The sequence below is a fragment of the Pungitius pungitius genome, chromosome 16 (assembly GCF_949316345.1).
Source record: "Pungitius pungitius chromosome 16, fPunPun2.1, whole genome shotgun sequence".
Classification (NCBI taxonomy): domain Eukaryota; kingdom Metazoa; phylum Chordata; class Actinopteri; order Perciformes; family Gasterosteidae; genus Pungitius; species Pungitius pungitius.
In genome coordinates, this window is record NC_084915.1 from 12,388,943 (window position 1) to 12,407,031 (window position 18,089).

At 44.0% G+C, this 18,089-nt stretch overlaps 3 protein-coding genes across 4 annotated transcripts; 2 read left to right on the plus strand and 1 right to left on the minus strand.

Moving 5' to 3' along the window:
• The first annotated feature begins 2,506 nt into the window (after positions 1 to 2,506).
• inpp5kb (inositol polyphosphate-5-phosphatase Kb) lies at positions 2,507 to 7,952 on the plus strand. Of its 2 annotated transcripts, XM_037466620.2 has the most exons (13): positions 2,507 to 3,519; positions 3,841 to 3,945; positions 4,036 to 4,144; positions 4,438 to 4,554; positions 4,945 to 5,120; positions 5,208 to 5,319; positions 5,399 to 5,508; positions 5,615 to 5,641; positions 6,160 to 6,373; positions 6,454 to 6,591; positions 6,675 to 6,758; positions 6,850 to 6,954; positions 7,256 to 7,952. In XM_037466620.2, exons 1-13 carry the CDS (start codon positions 3,299 to 3,301, stop codon positions 7,322 to 7,324), a joined length of 1,587 nt encoding a protein of 528 aa, XP_037322517.1. In that variant the 5' UTR covers positions 2,507 to 3,298; the 3' UTR covers positions 7,325 to 7,952. The 2 variants fall into 2 exon arrangements, with proteins under 2 accessions (XP_037322517.1, XP_037322518.1); XM_037466621.2 differs by lacking the exon at positions 5,615 to 5,641.
• A 616-nt stretch (positions 7,953 to 8,568) lies between these two features.
• On the plus strand, positions 8,569 to 13,271 carry nle1 (notchless homolog 1 (Drosophila)). Its single transcript, XM_037467897.2, has 13 exons — positions 8,569 to 8,678; positions 9,158 to 9,309; positions 9,668 to 9,888; positions 10,027 to 10,106; positions 10,213 to 10,289; positions 10,381 to 10,478; positions 10,937 to 11,129; positions 11,304 to 11,439; positions 11,531 to 11,577; positions 11,664 to 11,866; positions 12,007 to 12,166; positions 12,264 to 12,334; positions 12,424 to 13,271. The coding sequence occupies exons 2-13, from the start codon at positions 9,172 to 9,174 to the stop codon at positions 12,434 to 12,436; spliced, it is 1,437 nt and encodes a 478-aa protein (XP_037323794.1). The 5' UTR covers positions 8,569 to 8,678; positions 9,158 to 9,171; the 3' UTR covers positions 12,437 to 13,271.
• A 1,535-nt stretch (positions 13,272 to 14,806) lies between these two features.
• On the minus strand, positions 14,807 to 17,840 carry slc25a1a (solute carrier family 25 member 1a). The gene is made up of 9 exons (XM_037467899.2): positions 17,359 to 17,840; positions 16,788 to 16,895; positions 16,567 to 16,666; positions 16,041 to 16,179; positions 15,868 to 15,952; positions 15,583 to 15,687; positions 15,356 to 15,471; positions 15,197 to 15,270; positions 14,807 to 15,101 (listed from the first exon to the last, which is right to left on the minus strand). Exons 1-9 carry the CDS (start codon positions 17,591 to 17,593, stop codon positions 14,987 to 14,989), a joined length of 1,077 nt encoding a protein of 358 aa, XP_037323796.1. The 5' UTR covers positions 17,594 to 17,840; the 3' UTR covers positions 14,807 to 14,986.
• Positions 17,841 to 18,089: the final 249 nt, after the last annotated feature.

Genomic DNA, 18,089 nt, shown 5'->3' on the forward strand with positions numbered 1-18,089 from the left:
GGCTTTGGAGCAACAAATACCATGCGTCACGGTGACACTCAATAAACAGACATGTCCATTCATGAAGTAGATAATACTTTCTCACCGGGCTGTTAACCAACCTGGGATAAACGCTTGATCCGATGTTACGCTCTAAGTCCAGAGCAGGTTGAGTGAGGGAGCAGCTGAGAACAAAGTGAGGGAACCAAAAAAAAAGAGCAATAACCGGTCAAAAAACGCGACTCAACGCAGGGAAGCAGATCCAGTCCCTTGGCTCCGCTTGTGAGACCTTTGTCGTCTGCGCTCACGGGGTCTGCGGCTTCTTTCCGGACACCACAAGGAAGGCACACGGATAAAGGTACAGAAAGGAGGATGGTGTTTTTTCTTTCAGCTGATGTGTAAAATGGACAAACGATTTAAGGTGGTTGTCATGATATTGTTGTTTTGCATCTTATAGGGCATTGTGGAGGAGGAAAATGTAGAGAACTGTGTGAGGAAAAGAGTTTCTGGATGGGTTACTGAAAATGTTAAAAGCTTGGAAAAATCTTTTTTTATTTGACAATTGGTATTCCTCCAGATCATATTGACTCTAAGTGCCTGTATAGTTTTACAAAAATGGTTCACTTTGATCAGTCCAGTTGTAGCTCTTTTGGGGAGTTACATGACCTTCTAGACAACAAAACAAAGAGAATTTAGAGGTCGAAGCAGTTACATCGTTAAAGCAGAAACTACCTGCTTTTGCCAAAAAACAGACCAACCAGGTTAGCAACTTGCTTTTCTTCCTATTGTACAGTCGCTTCAAAAATCACAAATGGGATGTGGATTTGTGAAGATAAAATTAGGATTATGAACTTGTGTTTACCATGAGCTTATTTCAGCAATAATCGAAAAAACTCATCCCTGCACCACTGCATCTGTTTGTCAGATGACCAGAGACACAAACCCAAATGAATGCCAGTCCAGCTCTGTGTCTGCTGTATGTGCAATTATAGTTTGTTAACATTTCATCCAAATGAAACCAAAACATTCCAGGTGCTTTCGTACTTCCTGAAGTATTTCTGCAGCATTTTCTGTTCAGGTCACGTTTAGACCAAGACCCACTAGGGTTCGATCATCCTACTGTCACAGATTCATAGCGCGGATGTACAAAACTCAACAGTTATCACAATCTGTTTATCAAGTTTTAATGTTTTAAAATGGCTCTCAGGTAAAGTGTCTCTGTTATTAGATGTGACCTTCAGAGCCTTTCCACATTAACGTGGATGAAGCTAACCGTGATTTGACAGGATTACAAAGCCATTTCAGCAATGACTTTCAGGCATCCCTGTCAGCTCAGTGTTACCGGGCAGCTGTGTGTGCTCCTTTAAACTACTCGATCTTGCATGTGTATTTCCTCTCAGTTAGGCAAACATCTGCTCGTGTGTTCCGACAGGGGAGAAAATGAGCACTGGAAGATTACCAAGTGGTGGGAGAGACAAGTGCAGGTATGTTCGGAATCCCAAATAAACCAAATTCTCTTCATTGACCTCAGGCATGTAGAGGTCAAGAGAGTGCAGAGAGAGGGTATAACCCACCTGTAAGGTGTTTGAATTGCCCAACCTTTCTAAGGAGCTTTGTAACTGCAAGCTCTGAGTCTTTGCAGAGCTTTGTGATAAAACTTAAATAGCCTCCAATTCCTCATGTCTCCCTGAACCAGTGGACCCCCCTGGTTTATCCACTTAACACTGCGCGCTAAAGAATGTGCCGTAAGACTCTGCATGTGACGCGGATACATGAAGTGGCAGCGAGAACTGGGGCACAGAAGATTTTTTCTTTTGCATGGGGCAATAAGGTCTGGTCGTACAATTTTCCCCCCAAAGATCCACACAAAATCTGTTAAACTTCCTGCCAAGATTTGTTGATGGATCACATGTTGCCATGAAATGACTTCATGCAAGTAATTGTAGATTATGGAGTAATTTGTTCAAATGTTTGTTAGCAAGATACAGTACTATCACAAAATGCGGTTCAATCATAAAATCCCCAAAACAGGGTATTATGGTTATATTGCTTTTGGAATACTTTGCTCCTTTGAAAATAATAAAATCAATTGATTTTAAATTTTTGACAATTTTTCTTTTAAATTATCACAGTTTCAGTCAATTGAACAAGGTGTTTTGTGTAATAATAGGGGTAAAACATGCTCATGAGAATATAGGCCATTTAATGCTTTAGTAACATTAGAGCCACATTCAAAACAATTCAATAATTGTAACTACAGTGTATATTGTTTGGGATCTGTAAATTATCAAGGCAAATGTGTGAAATTCCAAAATATATATTTTCCTATTTTTTGTATGTTTTAGATACAAGAGAAACACTTTTTCTAAAACAGACAACTTCATTCGGAAACTAAACTTTTAAATAAAAGAAAATATTATCTCACCTGGTTTATGGAAATCTGCAATATGCATCTAAACATGACCTTTAGAACTTGCAGATTGCGTCATTGCTTCTAGAATCTTCTGCTATTAACTGTGGTGTAAAACTTGATTACAATTATTTGAGCTTTTGTTCTCAAGCTTTTGTTCTTGAAAAAGCATGTCACGGCTTACAAAACTAAATTTAACCCCCCCCCCACCTCTTAACGCCCCAGGATAACCTTTCACCTACATGAAGAGAGACTGGATTAAGGCCAAAAGAAGCTAATGCTATTGTGTGCTGTTGTCCCCTCACTAATGCTCGTCTATAATTGCGGGGCTACATTCATTGTTCAGTGTCCTCAGCTGCTAAAGAGAATGCTGTTAATAAACCTCTTAGCAATCTGAAGGGTTTCTCAAGTCTTGCAACACCAGTCACAATGAGGATCAGACCCCAGTCCTACACTTCTACTGTGACGACACACACACCCACACTCACGCACACACAAATGCACGTTCACATGCCCGTCTCCTGCCTGCGATTATCGTCCAAATCGGACTCCCTCCTGCCCGCATTCCTCAGTCGACCCCACTGCACGACCACCCTGCCACAGCGAGGACTGGACCGCCTGCTTTCGGGTCTGTTATACGGGCCGTGGACTTAAGTCAGAAAGGGCCCGAGGGGAGATTTGACTCACTAGGAATCAGTTCATGTTACTTGCAGGGAGCTGAGCAGTGGGCCGCGTTTGATGGCTCCAACCGAACTGGCCAAAGAAGTCTGAGGAGAAATCAAGCCGGAGGGAATTTCTTCCTTCGCCCACGAGAGGACAGCGCCTTTGTTTTCTATTTCAGTTCATCTTACGTAACCCTTCCTGACCTTAAGGACGAACAGGTAGCAAAACAAACTGCGGGATTTAAAGATGGAGCCCTTTGCAGACATTCCACGCGTGCGCTCTGACAGCACGAGCAGCTCCGTGTCTCAGGGCTCGAGGTCCAAGGTGCTCCTCCGGCAGCGCTTGTCTCAGCTGCTGACCTGCATAGACGACATGAGCTCTGATGACGAGGCCAGTGAAGAAGTGTCCCGCACGCTGGACGAAGCCTTCCAGCTCTGCGGCCGCTTCATTCCCACAGATGCATTCAGGTTGACATGCGAACAAGCTTTTTCACGTACACAAAGGCAGGAGGTGTTTGGGTTTATTTATGCGTCTAAACTGTTTTTAGCGGTGTCTGATTGTTCAATCAGAATATGTGGATGTTGAAATGTTTTTTAATTTAGTCTAACTGTTCAATACTGTATATTTTGTTTAAACTAGGCATACAATTTAAGATAAATAAGAACTTATTGGTTAGGGTCTAAATGGTTTCTTTCCAGTTACATCATGTGTACTATTACATTATAAGATAAGATTGTCAGTATTCCCTCTTTTTCCATCACTTTGGTTCATTCTTGTCACACTGACAGGCTGCACATAGTGACCTGGAATGTGGCAACGGCGGAGCCCCCCGAAGACGTTACCTCTTTGCTGCAGCTGGATGTCCAGCCCCCCATAGACCTCTATGTGATAGGGTGAGAAGAAAAAAAAAAGTGGAATCTGGATGCAAGGATGAAGATTGCATTGTGTTTGCATTGTTTTGTGTTGTTGTTGTTGTTTGTCAGCCTGCAAGAGGTAAATGCCACTCCTGTGAGGTTCATCTCCGACCTGTTGGTGGAGGACGCCTGGAGCCACGTCTTCATGGACACACTGGCGCCCAGAGGCTTCGTCAAGGTGAGAGAGGACGGAGAGGAAAAAAGGGAAATGGGCAGATATAAATAGGTCATACATCTGTATTCATTAAGATGGTGAAAGTCTTATGAAGCCCAAGGTTGGTCCCACAAAACATAAGAATCAAACTATTATGCATCAAATCCTCAAATACAAACTAATTTCATCTTTAATGCAAGATATTGTTCCTCATAATATTGCACATAACGGAGAGTAAAGAAACATTTTTACAGATAAAGAACACAAAGTGAATTAATAAAAAATGATTCATAAAATGTATCTTCCTCTTTGTTTAGGTCACATCAGTGAGGATGCAAGGTTTGCTGCTGCTGGTTTTCGCCAAACAATCACATCTCCCCTTCATCAGAAACATCCAGGCCACCTACACTCGAACGGGTTTCTTTGGTTACTGGGTAGGTTTATCACGATGAAAGCGCCTGTCATCCCTGAACCTTACCAACGGCAACACTGTTAAACTCTGCACCCCAGGAATCCCGTCGGCATCAGATGCTGCAGAGTTTAAACACATTACGTAAAGCCTATTGTGTTTGTTTAGTGGGATGTGCAACAGCTTTGACTGAATGAAACCTCTAACAAAGAACAGTAGAATTGGTGTAGGACGAAGGGGCCAATACTTCCTAGATTATTGGAAAAACATTATCTGGCTAAATCTAGAGAATTTTCCACAGGAATCAAATTAATCAATATTTTGTAAATCATCATTCCCACAAGATAAAGGACGTGGATATTCTTGATATTCACGTGCTTTACCCCCCCCCCCCCCTTCCATTTATCTGTGTCAGGGTAATAAAGGAGGAGTGACCGTCCGTTTCTCCTTCTACGGCCACATGGTGTGCTTTCTAAACTGCCACCTAGCGGCCCACGTGAACTACGCCCTGCAGCGGGTGGATGAGATCGAGTACATCCTGGAGACTCAAGACTTCGACCTCCCTGACACCCCACACGTCAGGGATCACAAGTCAGTGGTGCAGCTTCACGCCGAGGCACACAAACACCCCAATCGCACACTGTGGAATACAAAAAAAAGAAAATCCCTCTCTCACAGGGCGGTGTTCTGGTTCGGCGACCTGAACTTCCGCATTGCGGACCACGGCCTGCACTTCCTCCGCTCGTCCATTAACAGCGGGCGCCTCCATTTGCTGTGGGACAAAGACCAGGTGATGTGCCGACACAAGCGCACGCGCGCACAGACAATATCCCACACTCACTCACTCACTGACGTTTGTGTACCTGCAGCTCACCATGATGAAGAAGAAGGAGGCCTTCCTGCAGGAATTTGAGGAAGGGCCTTTGAACTTCAAACCCACTTACAAGTTTGACCGTAACTCTGAAACCTACGACTCCAGGTAACATGTTAAGAAAACCAAATGTAGAAATCACACACAAATACCGTATCACGTCTCATTCCTCAAACTTCATCTGTTTTCTTGTTTCCGGTTGAACTCTGCACAGCCCTCCGAGGACATGGTTTGGTTTTACGTAAGAAGCACTGTAGGTTTTTTGTGACCCTGCCCCGCACTTCCTTTATTTATTCTAAGCCACAGCACCCTTCTATCTTTTCCCTCGGAGATAAAAGTGTCTCTAAACGTCACAGGTGACCCCTGAGACCCGCTAAACAGGAAGCCGATATAACTGAGAAAAGTCCAATGGGGTTGAGTGGATCTAATAACCTTTATGAATTTCAGACACGTTCTGCAAATTCATTACCTGAGACGACTTCCTCCTCCACCCGGCACCCCGTTGTTTGTGCTTGCATAATGCATGTGTTGTTTTATAGTGAGTGTGCCTCTACACAAGCTGTGATACCATTTCTCTTTACATCCATTTTTTCTCCACTGCATGCTACGCCGTTGGTATAGTGCAGCGTGTGTGTGTGCGTGTGTTCTTTATTGTGTCTAATATTGCTGTGTAAGAATGACAGTTGTTAGAATCGTGACATTTCCACAGTGAGCGTTAGAAACAGAGGAACCACGTGATCACCACTTTGCTTTGATTAGTGGCAAAAAGAGGAAACCGGCCTGGACAGATCGGATCCTTTGGCGCATCAAACCCAAGACCCTTCCATCAGAGGATGAGGATGAGAAGGCGTCGACTTCTTCCGATGAAGGTCTCGACGAGTATCCACTCCAGGTCACTCAGGACAAGTACACCAGCGACATGAGCTACGGAGCCAGTGACCACAAGCCTGTCATTGCAACCTTCAGTCTGGAGGTAAGAGCAGGCTTGCGTGGACCGTCACACAAATTTGTGAAACTCTGCATTAATAAAGCTCATTTTGTCCTCTCCTCCAGGTGAGGAAGTGCTTTGATACACCTCTGGTGCACGTATCTCCTCTGGGTGTGTGGAGCGCCGACCAGGATGCACTTCTTCAGTACACCGTCCAGGAGGACTTCATGTCCTCCACGTGGGACTGGATCGGCCTGTACAAGGTACTGGGACAGAAACAGAGGGGACAACAAAGAAACCATTTAGTAAAAGAAAGATTTGAACTCTTGTGTTTATTCTCCCGCAGGTGGGATTCAAGACTGCGTTTGATTATGAAACGTTTGTCTGGGTTAGAGAGGAGGAGTTGCCGGAGACAAATGAAGTCATCCAGGTAAGGTGCAAGTGAGACATTTGAATAATGTTTATGCAATGAAAATATTAATGTTCATTCATTTATATGAATGTGCACGTTTTGGTTGCAGCTACATGTCGATAAGGACGAGATCCCTCTGCTGAGTGGACATTACGTTTTGGGTTACTACAGTACAAACATGCAGAGCATCATCGCCCTCAGTGCTAACTTCCAGGTGAGTTTGGCACCTCATATCTTACCTTATGTGGCGTATTTTCAGGAGAGGAATGTGTCAAACATTCAAGGTTGTACTTCAAGAAACAAAGCTGAGTTTCTGTTAGTGATGGTAAAAATATGTGTATATAATTAAACAAGACTTAAGAATTTCATTTTCATCCTAACAGTGTCATACATGTGGATATAGTAGTGGATGGTTTGTACAGATGTAATTAATAAAATCCTCTCTGAGCGTATATATTTGGAGGAAGAAGGGGGCTGTCAAGTTTAAAAAGCTCTTCTTTGTTTCGATCTTGCAGATCCTGGAGTCAAAGCGGGCCGTCATGGAAGGTCTCGTTCCTGAAAACATCAACGGACTCAACCAATAAGAACAAATTCACCACATTGCCAAATATATATTCATCTGCCCTGGAAATTTCCACAGGCCTTTTTCTGCATGTTAGGGCAAACAATAAAGGAAAAAGTTCCATTTTGTTTGTAATTGTAGTGACTGTATGTTAATACAACCCTCGGTTAAATTATATTTGAAAATACACTTTTGTGTTTTGATTTGGAAGGATTTTAGTGCCAGTGCAGAAGGCCATTGGGGATGCTGATGTTGGCTTTTACTTTAATGCAGAAGGGTACATCTGGTAATTGAGTTTTTGAAATTCATGTAATGGATTGTAAAACTGTGTTTTTGGGTGCTACAAATGGCTCTAAGAACATTTAACGTTGGATGTGGGTGTTGATGAAGACTTTTACTCTAAGGTGTTTTTAATCATATACTGCATTATAACAATTGTAGTTCACACATATTTTTAAATGTGTATTATGACCAACTCAAAGGCAGCGAACCGAATCTTGATTTTATTGTAGGTTGAATAAATTATTTATCTATCCTGCTTTAAACCTCTTAACTGTAGCGGTTCACATTAGTGCAATGCGGGATGCCTTTTTCTGTCTCAACGCAAATATGATGATTTTTGTGTCAAAGAATAACAAAGTGTAAACATGGTTGTGCTGTAGTGATATTTTGTCTAGGTGATTGAGTTATCACTATCACAGCAACAGTATACAATGATCAGCAATAACATGTGTATTGGAATCATGTGTTTTAATGTGGTAATGACATTACCACATGTTGGTTGGGAAGTGTTGGAAAAAAGGCCTTTCAAGCTCAATTTGTGATAACCCCCCCAAAATGTTTCTGATTTAATTAAAACAGAAAATTAGAAGTTGACTTATGAGGGTTTGCTGGCATTTGAAGTGATTCATTTGTGCTCATGGAAATACTACAACATATTTGTATATCCGATGTTAATAATATACTATGTCATATCTTACAATCAATAATGACTCAATAATGAGTTTTAATGCAGATAACTCATTTTAGAGGTAGATTGATTTCAAAGGTACTTTAAGAAATATATACAGGTCACCGATCATATGGTTTTTAATGATCCAAATTGTAACAATATTCATTATTATTATTATAGTATTGTTATCGTTATTATCATAACCATAGTTATTAATAGTGTTATTCATATCATCATTATTATAACCATTGATATTGTTCACTGCTCTATAGTAAAGTAGTACGGCCACCCCGTCATCGTTCTCCCATGAATCATTGCGCGAGTCCGCGGGGCTCTCGACAGCCCGTTCTTGGAGTATCTCTTCTTTAAAGGCTCTTCGCTGAGTTACACGTGGGGAGTTTGAACATTTGCTATCTCACTAAAGGTAACGTTTTCGCAGTATTATGTGCCAATTCCATGCCATATAAAACTCGACACAGTTGTGCTAACAAATGGCGGTTATCTTACTGCCCTGCAATCTTTGCTGAGAGGAACGAGGTGTCTGAAACGTTAGTTAACAGCAGGCTAGCGGGGTTAGCTTTGAGCTAACTGGTTGACAGCATAGATGCTTGACGTAGGCTAGCTAAAAGTAAACCGCGAAATAGCGTATTTCTTCTGGTCGGATTGAGTCTAAAAAATGGTGATAGACTAAAAATGTAGTCTATCACCATGCAATGTATTGCTATTTGTCGTGTTTTCTGAAGTAACGTAAGTTAATTCAGTCAACGTAATGAATATTCCGTGAGGTAACGTTAAAGTTAATTTACGTTTGCTAGCTGGCTATAATCTCCCCTTAATGACACATTTTCATGACAAACATGTAACGTCACTTAAATTAAGTTGACCGTTACGTCTGTTTTTTAGATCCAAATCTGAGGATGACTAGTGAGGACGTGGAGCGTCTGTTGATCCAGTTTCAGGATGAAGAAGGGGAAGTTCTGGGCTCCCCTTTCGATGTGCCTTTGGACATATCCCCGGACAAACTACAGCTGGTCTGCAATGCGCTGCTGCAGAAGGTAATCCCTTTATAACATAATAGATATTTGCACACGAATGCATTTCACATTTACCCAGCCATCCACAAAATGTTTCTCATTGTATCAGAGTTTAAAATGTAGCATTCGTATAGTGGAAAGATATATTTATATATTCTATGATGGTAACACCAATTGCTGTAGTCTTGACAGCTTTTTTAAACTGTTACCCTTCTAAATGTACCACGATAAATGCCATATTTATTAAGTAATAAGATCTAGGTAACCAAATGTATTCTGGTTTCTTTTTGAATATTTTTTTAGAGATTAAATATAACTAAGAATACATATTGAAAATGAAATTATTAATGTGTTTTTTTTTTGCTCTTACTCACTTCAGGATGAGCCGGTGCCACTGGCGTTTTTTGTGCGCGGAGAGGCAGAGGTGGTGTCCAGTCTGAGATTGTGTGTGCAGGCTCTCGGGGTCGAGACGGAGCAAGTTGTGCCGGTGGTTTACCAGCCTCAGGCTGTGTTCAGGGTTCGAGCTGTGGCCCGCTGTACCAGCACACTACAGGGACACACAGAAGCTGTCATCTCGACTGCCTTCAGCCCCACTGGCAAGTGAGTGACGCAAATTCTTTGTACTGATTTATCTGAGATTTCATTATGCCACCACAACAATTACAGGGGATGACAATATACATGTTTATCGGAACACACAAGGGGATTATATTTAAATGTTAATTTTGTTTGTTTCAGATACCTGGCCAGCGGCTCAGGTGATACCACAGTACGTTTTTGGGACTTGACTACTGAGACGCCCCACCACACTGCCAGAGGTATAAAAAAATAAATAAAACTTCTACAAGCGAGTGAACTGCTATAGATACCAATAAGTGATCAAGGATTCTGAACACCAATGAGATGTAATCTGCTTTATTAAAGGACACACCCATTGGGTTCTGTGCATCACCTGGTCACCTGATGGCAAGAAGCTGGCTTCAGGGTGCAAGAACAGTCAGGTGAACTTGCAACACACAAGATTAGGCCTTTTGTTTCAAAGTTTCATCTCCTGTACACTGTATTTATTATTGCATGGCACTGTTTCTGTAGATCTGTCTGTGGGACCCAGTGACGGGTAAACAGATTGGGAAGACTTTAACCGGACACTCCAAGTGGATCACTTGGCTCAGCTGGGAACCTCTTCACCTGTGAGTACTCGCTTCATCACTTTCTCTGAATTGGTTCTGTACATTGTAGCCTATTTTACTAGTGACCCATCACTTGAATAGAAAGGAGCCATCCTTAATAATATTAACGTGATCACAAGTGTAGACCTTTTATTGAACTCTTAAAAACAAAAAAACATTGTAAGGAAAATAAAACTCATCTTGGAACCTAATCTTTTACAAAATGGAATTGTGAAAACGCCACCTTTTTGTAATAGCAAGTTACATGCTGATTTGTTTTACCACATGTAAAGTTAGGAATACATAGATTTCTTTTTGGAAAAACGCTGAGATAAATGGTCAATGAGAGATTGCATTGAGTAACAGAAGCTTGTTGAAATGGGGAAAGTAGCGTGATGCCAGTGCTCCTGAGCGTTTACTATATGTTGTGTTTTAAAGTGTCCTGATTTAATTCTGCTCCGATCTTCCTCCCACTTCAGTAACCCAGAGTGTCGGTACTTAGCCAGCAGCTCTAAGGACGGCTCAATACGTGTCTGGGACACGGTGCTGGGACGCTGTGAGAAGATCATGACTGGACACACTCAGTCAGTAACCTGTGTAAAGTGGGGAGGAGACGGACTTCTTTACACTTCCTCCCAGGACAGAACGGTGAAAGTCTGGAGAGCCAAAGATGTAAGTGTGTGTGTGTGCGTGCTTATGCATGCACGTGTGTGTGTGTGTGTGTGTGTGTGTGAGACAGGACCCTTTGAATATTGGTTGCTACAGACCGAAATACTTGACTCCGATGGAGGAGACATCTGTGTGTCAAAGCCAGACTTGATGTGTGTTAACTGTTTTGGGGTTTAGGGTGTACAGTGCAGGACTCTGCAGGGTCACGCCCACTGGGTGAACACCCTGGCTCTCAGCACAGACTACGTCCTGCGCACGGGAGCTTTTGAACCTGCAACCGCCACTGTCAACCCCCAGGACCTCACCGGATCATGTGAGGATCACCTTCTTTTAAAGATATGGGGCTTGAGGGATCATTTCTATTCTTCGAAAAGACTTGTAACCAGCATTCTTCTATCCCCCAGTGGAAGAGCTGAAGGAGACTGCTTTGCAGAGATATAATAAAGTTAGGGTAAGAACTGACTGTTTCCTGTGCCAATGTCTTCAAGTCTTCATCTGTCTTGTGCCAGTACACTTACTTGTGCTGTCGTCCTGCAGAGTTCCGCTCCAGAGCGCTTGGTGTCGGGCTCCGACGATTTCACCTTGTTCCTGTGGAACCCCGCAGAAGAAAAGAAGCCTCTGGCCAGGATGACTGGACACAGCGCTCTGGTCAATGAAGTGCTCTTCTCCCCAGATGGCAGGCTCCTGGCCTCCGCCTCATTTGACAAGTCCATTAAAGTCTGGGACGGGCGCACTGGGAAGTAAGAAAGTCTCTTTTCCCAAAATGATCTGTGCAATACTGCTGTTGTCCAGGTGATGGTGCTGTGGGCTTTAGATTTATGTGTGTGTGTGTGTCACACAGAGTATTTATGCATTTGCCTGCTTGTCCACATTCTGAAAGGTACCTAATATCCCTGCGAGGTCACGTGGGATCTGTGTATCAAGTGGCGTGGTCAGCAGACAGCAGGCTGCTGGTCAGCGGCAGCAGTGACAGCACACTTAAAGTTTGGGACATCAAGACAGGGAAGCTGAACATGGACCTGCCCGGCCACGCTGATGAGGTAAGGAGGGGCGGGAGAAAGCTGTTTTTTGATAGATTTGCATTGATTGTTATCCTAGTTTTGTGTCTTAACTTCCTTGGCTTCTTTGGGTGTCTAGGTCTATGCAGTGGACTGGAGTCCCGATGGACAGAGAGTGGCCAGTGGAGGGAAAGACAAATGTCTCCGAATGTGAGTGAGATTCTGAGAACCCTTGGTTTATCTTTTCATCATTCAGGTAAAGCCCAATGTAACCCTTTGGCCTTGTGTTATACTTTTAGATGGAGGAGATAGCCACGCCTGGGTTCCCCTTCCTATCTCTGCCAGAGGATTTTACATCTTCTACTATCAAGAAACGCGAGAGCTGGAGCGAAGGCAGCGAGACTGTACCTAAAATGTTGCCGTTTTGGCTTTATTGCACAGTCTGTGAAAAAAGGCATTGTGTGAGGGAGCTCTAACTGAGCCGTGATGCAGACGTCTTCTCCAGGTCTGAAACTCACGCTGGAATTTTAACACTAACAGTGTTTAGTCGAATGGGAGTTTATAACATGAGAGACCTTCCATCTGTTAAGATCATTGCCATTAGACGCTACATTTTAAAATGTATGTCACTGCTGGCATCTCAAATTCAAATGGTTTCAATTCAAGTGCATGTTGTTCAGTAAATGTCAGGGGCTTCGATGTGTAAAGATCTTTAAGCCTTGCTTAGGTGCCACGCCTCTAAATACAAAATATAATGAGATGAATACATTGAGATAAAATGATGTAGGCTGACTAGAGGAACTTTGTGTGGCAGGTGGAGCAGTGCGGCATTAGATGGCGGCGTTTAATACTTTGCTCTTTGTTTTTAACGCCAACCACACTCGGCGTGCACCTTCAGCCTTTAATCTTCTCTGCAGTCAGCAAAGACGGATCATTTCTTCTGCCGCTGCAGTAAAGCAAAGCTTTAACGGCTCTGAACTCTGATTCTCAAAAAAAATGTTCTTCAATGAATTCATTGATGCAAATAAATATTTACATCGACCTTACCACAAGGGAAATGTTTTTAATGTTATCTTCCATGACCCGCTGTCTGAAGCTACTTTACATGAAAATGGATTCATTCTATGCATAAACTAAAACCTCTCAATGTTGTGTTAGTCTCTATTTGCATACAGTACAGATAGATATAAGTGATACTTTTGAGTTTTCTCCAGCTGCTTTAAACACTCTACTGATGTCATTTCTTTAAGGCGCTGTTATGTTGCTTCACATTTCCTGTAGCCTGCAGTTAGAGAAATGTAATTATTCCCTCCGTGTGAAGGACAAGATGAAACTGCCTCTCGTCTTCTCTCCAGCCACAGTGTCAGTGAAGCATCACTGAGCAATGATGAAAGAAATCCTGTCTTATGAAGGAGTGCTTATCCATATTTTCTATACTACGACTCAAAGGGTCACACACATGGGGTTCATCAATACATTTATTGAAACCACTGAATCCTGTTACGTCTACATCAGTTTCTTCAGAGGTTTTGTAAATCACAGTTGTGTTAAGCCACATTCTTTTCTGATGTCATACCAAAGTATTTCACATGTCCTTCTCTGCCCGACAGCATCTTCTGAAACGTGAACGATCAAATGACCCGATGACGCACTCTTTGGTCTGTTCACGAAAAGCAGTAAGGCATGAATAAAGATTCTGCACAATACAAATGTACTCGCGTCAACAAAAACAAAAGAGGAGAGACCAATTTAACACTATTCTGTTGCACTTGGTTCATAATGTAGTAAACATTTGCTCCTAGGGGGGATGTTACATTGGAGATTCTACGTAAGTCGTTTGACAAAGATTGTTGAAAGGCTTTTGTGCAAGGCTCTCGAACCAAGGACTAGTGCTCTGCCTCTCCCTTGTTGGCAGATGGCTTATTTACTATTTCATCAGTGTACAAAAGGCATAGGAAGCAGGCTGGCTTGAGGTAAACAAAAGACGTTTAAGTGACATATGTGACGCAAGAATAGTGCACTGGAGTCATATGGCTTACGTAGTCGGACGTCTTGTCTCGTCATCTTGGGGTCAGGGAAATTCAGCAGTCAGCTGTTGGAAAGAGCAACACTACTGGAGTATACCATCTGATGGTCATAAAGTAACAATGAGGTCACTAACTTCCCTTTGTTGACCCTCGCTCCCTCCTAAGACTGCACGTAGAGATTTTGCTGCATGTGTTCCCAACAATGAGCTCAGTGGGGCCGGCGTCTCTTAGTCGGTTAGTAGACTAACTCGGTGCTTTAGTCGAGTCAAATTTCTTTAGACCATTAATCATTTATGCTATTGTAATTCGGACGACTCATTTCCATGAAAATATGTGAGCACATTTCAGGTAAACAAAAGATCAACGGAGGTGTTTTTCACCCTCAGCTGTACAAATGGGTGAATGCAATGGACTAATCGATGAGCGCGCTCGTGGTGTCCGGCAGCCTCTTCGTTCTTCGCTCCGTATAATAAGTACTCCGTGAATCGAAAGACACGTTTATGGTTTCAGTACAAAATGTTCACTCTGCAATGTACCGTTAACAGTCATAGAAAGCTAAAGCATCAGAGCTACGTTAATATAACCTTTGGTTAATAATAATATGCACGCTCCTTCTCTACGTACACCGGTGTTTCTGGTTAGAAGTCTCAAGAAAATTAGTCTATACGTTTAATCATTTTGTTACTTTGAGAGAGAGAGAGAGAGAGAGAAAGAGAGAGAGAGGAAAAATGGCCAAGGGCAAGCAGCCACTCCCCTTCTCTTGTCGCTGTTTTCAGGACGCGTCCTGCCTTTGCTCGGTGTGACAGAGTGGAAACAGGTCATGGTGACGGCCGGTCTACTGGGTCTTCCACACGTTGTTGAGTAGTTTGACTACCTCCTCGTAGATGACGAAGACGATGGCCACGTCCAGGCACACGCGGCCCAGCCTAGGAACGGTTCCTTTGTAGAACCTGGGGACAAGAGCGGGACGGGGTTTAGACAGGTGTGGTCCGCGCTCACGGGAGCCGTTTTCCCAGCATGCCTCGGGTCACGGGGGGTTACTCACGCCTGCGGGCCTTCCTGCTTCAAAATCTGAAAGGCACAATCCACTGTGTTTTTGTAGCGGTGGGCCTCCAATCCCTGCAGGAAAAGAAAAAAAAAGAGAGTTAGACATGGCACCTGATGATGACTTCAATGACATCACCCCACTGGGGGGCTGTCCTACCTGCATCCTGGTCTTCACCACATCCAGAGGTGTATTTCCAAAAACACTGGCAGCTCCCGCCATTGCTCCAAACGTCGCCGTGACGATAGGGGGCATGTCTCGTCTGGGGTCGTCCCCTTAGATGGAAAGTAAGAGGAGGGGAGCACGTCATTAGGGGAAAAAACTCTATATAGAAAAAAACAGGGCGATCAGGTCTCGTTTTGCAGAGGGTTGGCTTGCGTTCTCACCTTTGTACCAATTGCGCAGCGTGTTCATCACGTAGAATCGGATGGCCTGATTGGATCCTTGCTTGAGCACGGTTGCTGTCAGACCTTGATATGTCCCCCTCACACCTAAATGAGTCCAACAGATCTGGTTTCTTTATGCAACGCAAACCAAGCATATCGATACGGCTGGTTTCAGGGTCCGTTATCGACCTCAGCGGCCAATAAAAACACGCTGTGTGTGTGTGTGTGTGTGTGTGTGTGAAAGAGCGTCACGTATTCCGTGTTGAAGCCACCCTGCCCTCTTACCCTGTTCTCTGATAATCTCACTGACTCCGTGAAAGAAGCCTCTGTAGCGAGGTCTGAGGGAACACTGGTCATGGATCATCTTCACCTGGAGGACAGGTGGGGGGGGGGACCCGGTTTATCGTCTATTTAGATCAATGTCAAAGAAATGCAGAACGTCCTCCAGCTCCACCCACCTTAAGCGTCTCCATGGGACAGACGACCACGATGGCTTCCGCTATGCCTGCTCCCAAACCACACAGGAGGCTGCTGGTGTTGTCGAGGCGACCTGTGGCGTCTCGCATCGGGTTGCTGAGCATCTCAAACGTGCCAAACCTGGCGATGGTGGGAAGGGGATACCGTCAAGAGAGACCAGGGGCAAAATAAGCACAGCATTTGTCTGATGGATTCCACTGTGATCAATGGGGTGTTCATTGACAGTTGATTGGACAAAATGAGCCCTTGGAAAGTTGTGACGGCCGAATTTAGACAACAGATAATTTTATAATAAGTAGCGGATTAATAAATAATAACAACAATCATCGTTTGCCCCTTTGCAAATCTGATTGAAGTTCCAAGAAAAGCTGTTTTTTTCAGTCAACCTTAACACCCCGGTCAAGGTGGGATGCTGAAACCCAAAAGGATGCGGCAGGAATCTGCAGTAACATTCTGTTTATTCCGTTAAGAAAACTGTGCTACTATTTATCAGGAGTGCAACTTCACCTCACTGCAGACTTGGGTATCGATCCATAGAGCAGGGAGCTAAGGCCTCGATACAACCCTCTCAGCCCGTGATCTTGCACGGTCAACTTCACACAGTCCCCTGTGCACACACACACACACACACACGCAGAGCATCCATGAGTGAGTAGCCCAGCAGAAGACACACAACACACACACACACGCAAAATCGGGCGGAAGACATGCTCGGGCCAGTGACCTACCGATTCCTCTGTATCTCGGCGGGTTGGCCCTCCCATCCAGCTGTAGCTGGGTCTTGACGTACTCTGTGGGGAAGGTGATACAGATCTCTATGCCTCCTGCGATCCCACCTGAGAGAGGAAAGGACACAAACACTGATTTAAAGAATTGTTTATCCTCTGTGCAGAATAGTTTTGAATGTGAGAGGAACAGGAGGAGACAAAATCGATGGACCGATAGCAGCGTGGTGCTGATGCTACGCATCATTCCTGACACTGTGACAATGCAAATGCAGTGTGATTACACAGTGGTGCCTGCACAGAGTTAGAACTAGTAGCTGAGAGCTACTGAACGTGTATTCATGCATTCATATTTGAGCATTTGCATACTTTCAGGTAAATGCAAAGGAGTCCATTGTGTGCGCAGTAATAAGAGAAAAGGACACGCGACTACATCATGCCGCTCAGTGCGTTTTGACCCAGTTCTGCGTGGATCGCTTTAACGGGCGACAGATTTGGATTAGAAAAGCAACAGCCGACTGGAGTGGGGAGGATATATGTGTGCTGAACAAATATTTGGACAAAATAATTCAACCTGCGAGAATGGCCTTTCCGGGATGCGTGATTTTCCTCCCGCCGACCGATGCGGCTGCGAGGTTTCTCCTCGCCGCGTGCGACTGCTGGTGGGCCGGCAGAGAGCCCGGCCCCGCCGCGGTGACGGCGGCGGACGGCCGCTGCTGATGGAGGGCGGAGCGGGGGCGTCCTCTCCGGACGCCGCGGCCCTCGCACGGTCCTTCGCTCACCGCGAACGGCTTCGGCAACGGGGACATTGTTCGGTGGCGCCGGGTTCGGTTGTGGAAGTTCTCCCACGGTAGCGACGGTCCAATGTCAGACAATAACAACGCGAGGAGGCGGCGGCGGCGGCTCGAGGAGCGTCAATATTCACATAGAAATCAGGTGATGGGGCCGGCCATTGGCTCTCCATGCTGCCATAATGCCATTATTCAGTCACGTGACCATGGGGGGCTTTTTGGCGACCAATAGCGTGGAGGATGCTGGCCGTCTGATTTCTGGTCCAGAGCTCATTGTCACATACTATAATACACAACAATAAGCACCAACACACCAGTATTTTCCTTTTTTCATGTGGATGTTGATATTTTTCAGTTTTTAAGGGTAACTGTACATTTAGGGGTAATATTATGCTGTAAACTAAATACAATAAAGACGTTGATAAAACAGTCTATAATGTTTAAATCACCTTTTTGGAAAGGTTATTTATCTAATGTGTAACAATAATGTCTAAAATCGAGGTAAAAAGGGTGA

Bases quoted from the DNA above. Each gene is read 5' to 3' on its own strand.
- nle1 (XM_037467897.2), top strand. From the start codon at position 9,172: ATGACTAGTGAGGACGTGGAGCGTCTGTTGATCCAGTTTCAGGATGAA. The intron at 11,130-11,303 runs GTAAGTGTGTGT...TTTGGGGTTTAG, and splicing joins AAGTCTGGAGAGCCAAAGAT to GGTGTACAGTGCAGGACTCT. The intron at 11,867-12,006 runs GTAAGAAAGTCT...ACATTCTGAAAG, and splicing joins TGGGACGGGCGCACTGGGAA to GTACCTAATATCCCTGCGAG.
- slc25a1a (XM_037467899.2), bottom strand. From the start codon at position 17,593: ATGTCCCCGTTGCCGAAGCCGTTCGCGGTGAGCGAAGGACCGTGCGAG. The intron at 16,667-16,787 runs GTAGGTCACTGG...GTGTGTGCACAG, and splicing joins GCCGAGATACAGAGGAATCG to GGGACTGTGTGAAGTTGACC. The intron at 16,180-16,566 runs GTGAAGTTGCAC...CACCATCGCCAG, and splicing joins ATACCCAAGTCTGCAGTGAG to GTTTGGCACGTTTGAGATGC.
- inpp5kb (XM_037466620.2), top strand. From the start codon at position 3,299: ATGGAGCCCTTTGCAGACATTCCACGCGTGCGCTCTGACAGCACGAGC. The intron at 3,946-4,035 runs GTGAGAAGAAAA...GTTGTTTGTCAG, and splicing joins ATAGACCTCTATGTGATAGG to CCTGCAAGAGGTAAATGCCA. The intron at 6,374-6,453 runs GTAAGAGCAGGC...CCTCTCCTCCAG, and splicing joins TTGCAACCTTCAGTCTGGAG to GTGAGGAAGTGCTTTGATAC.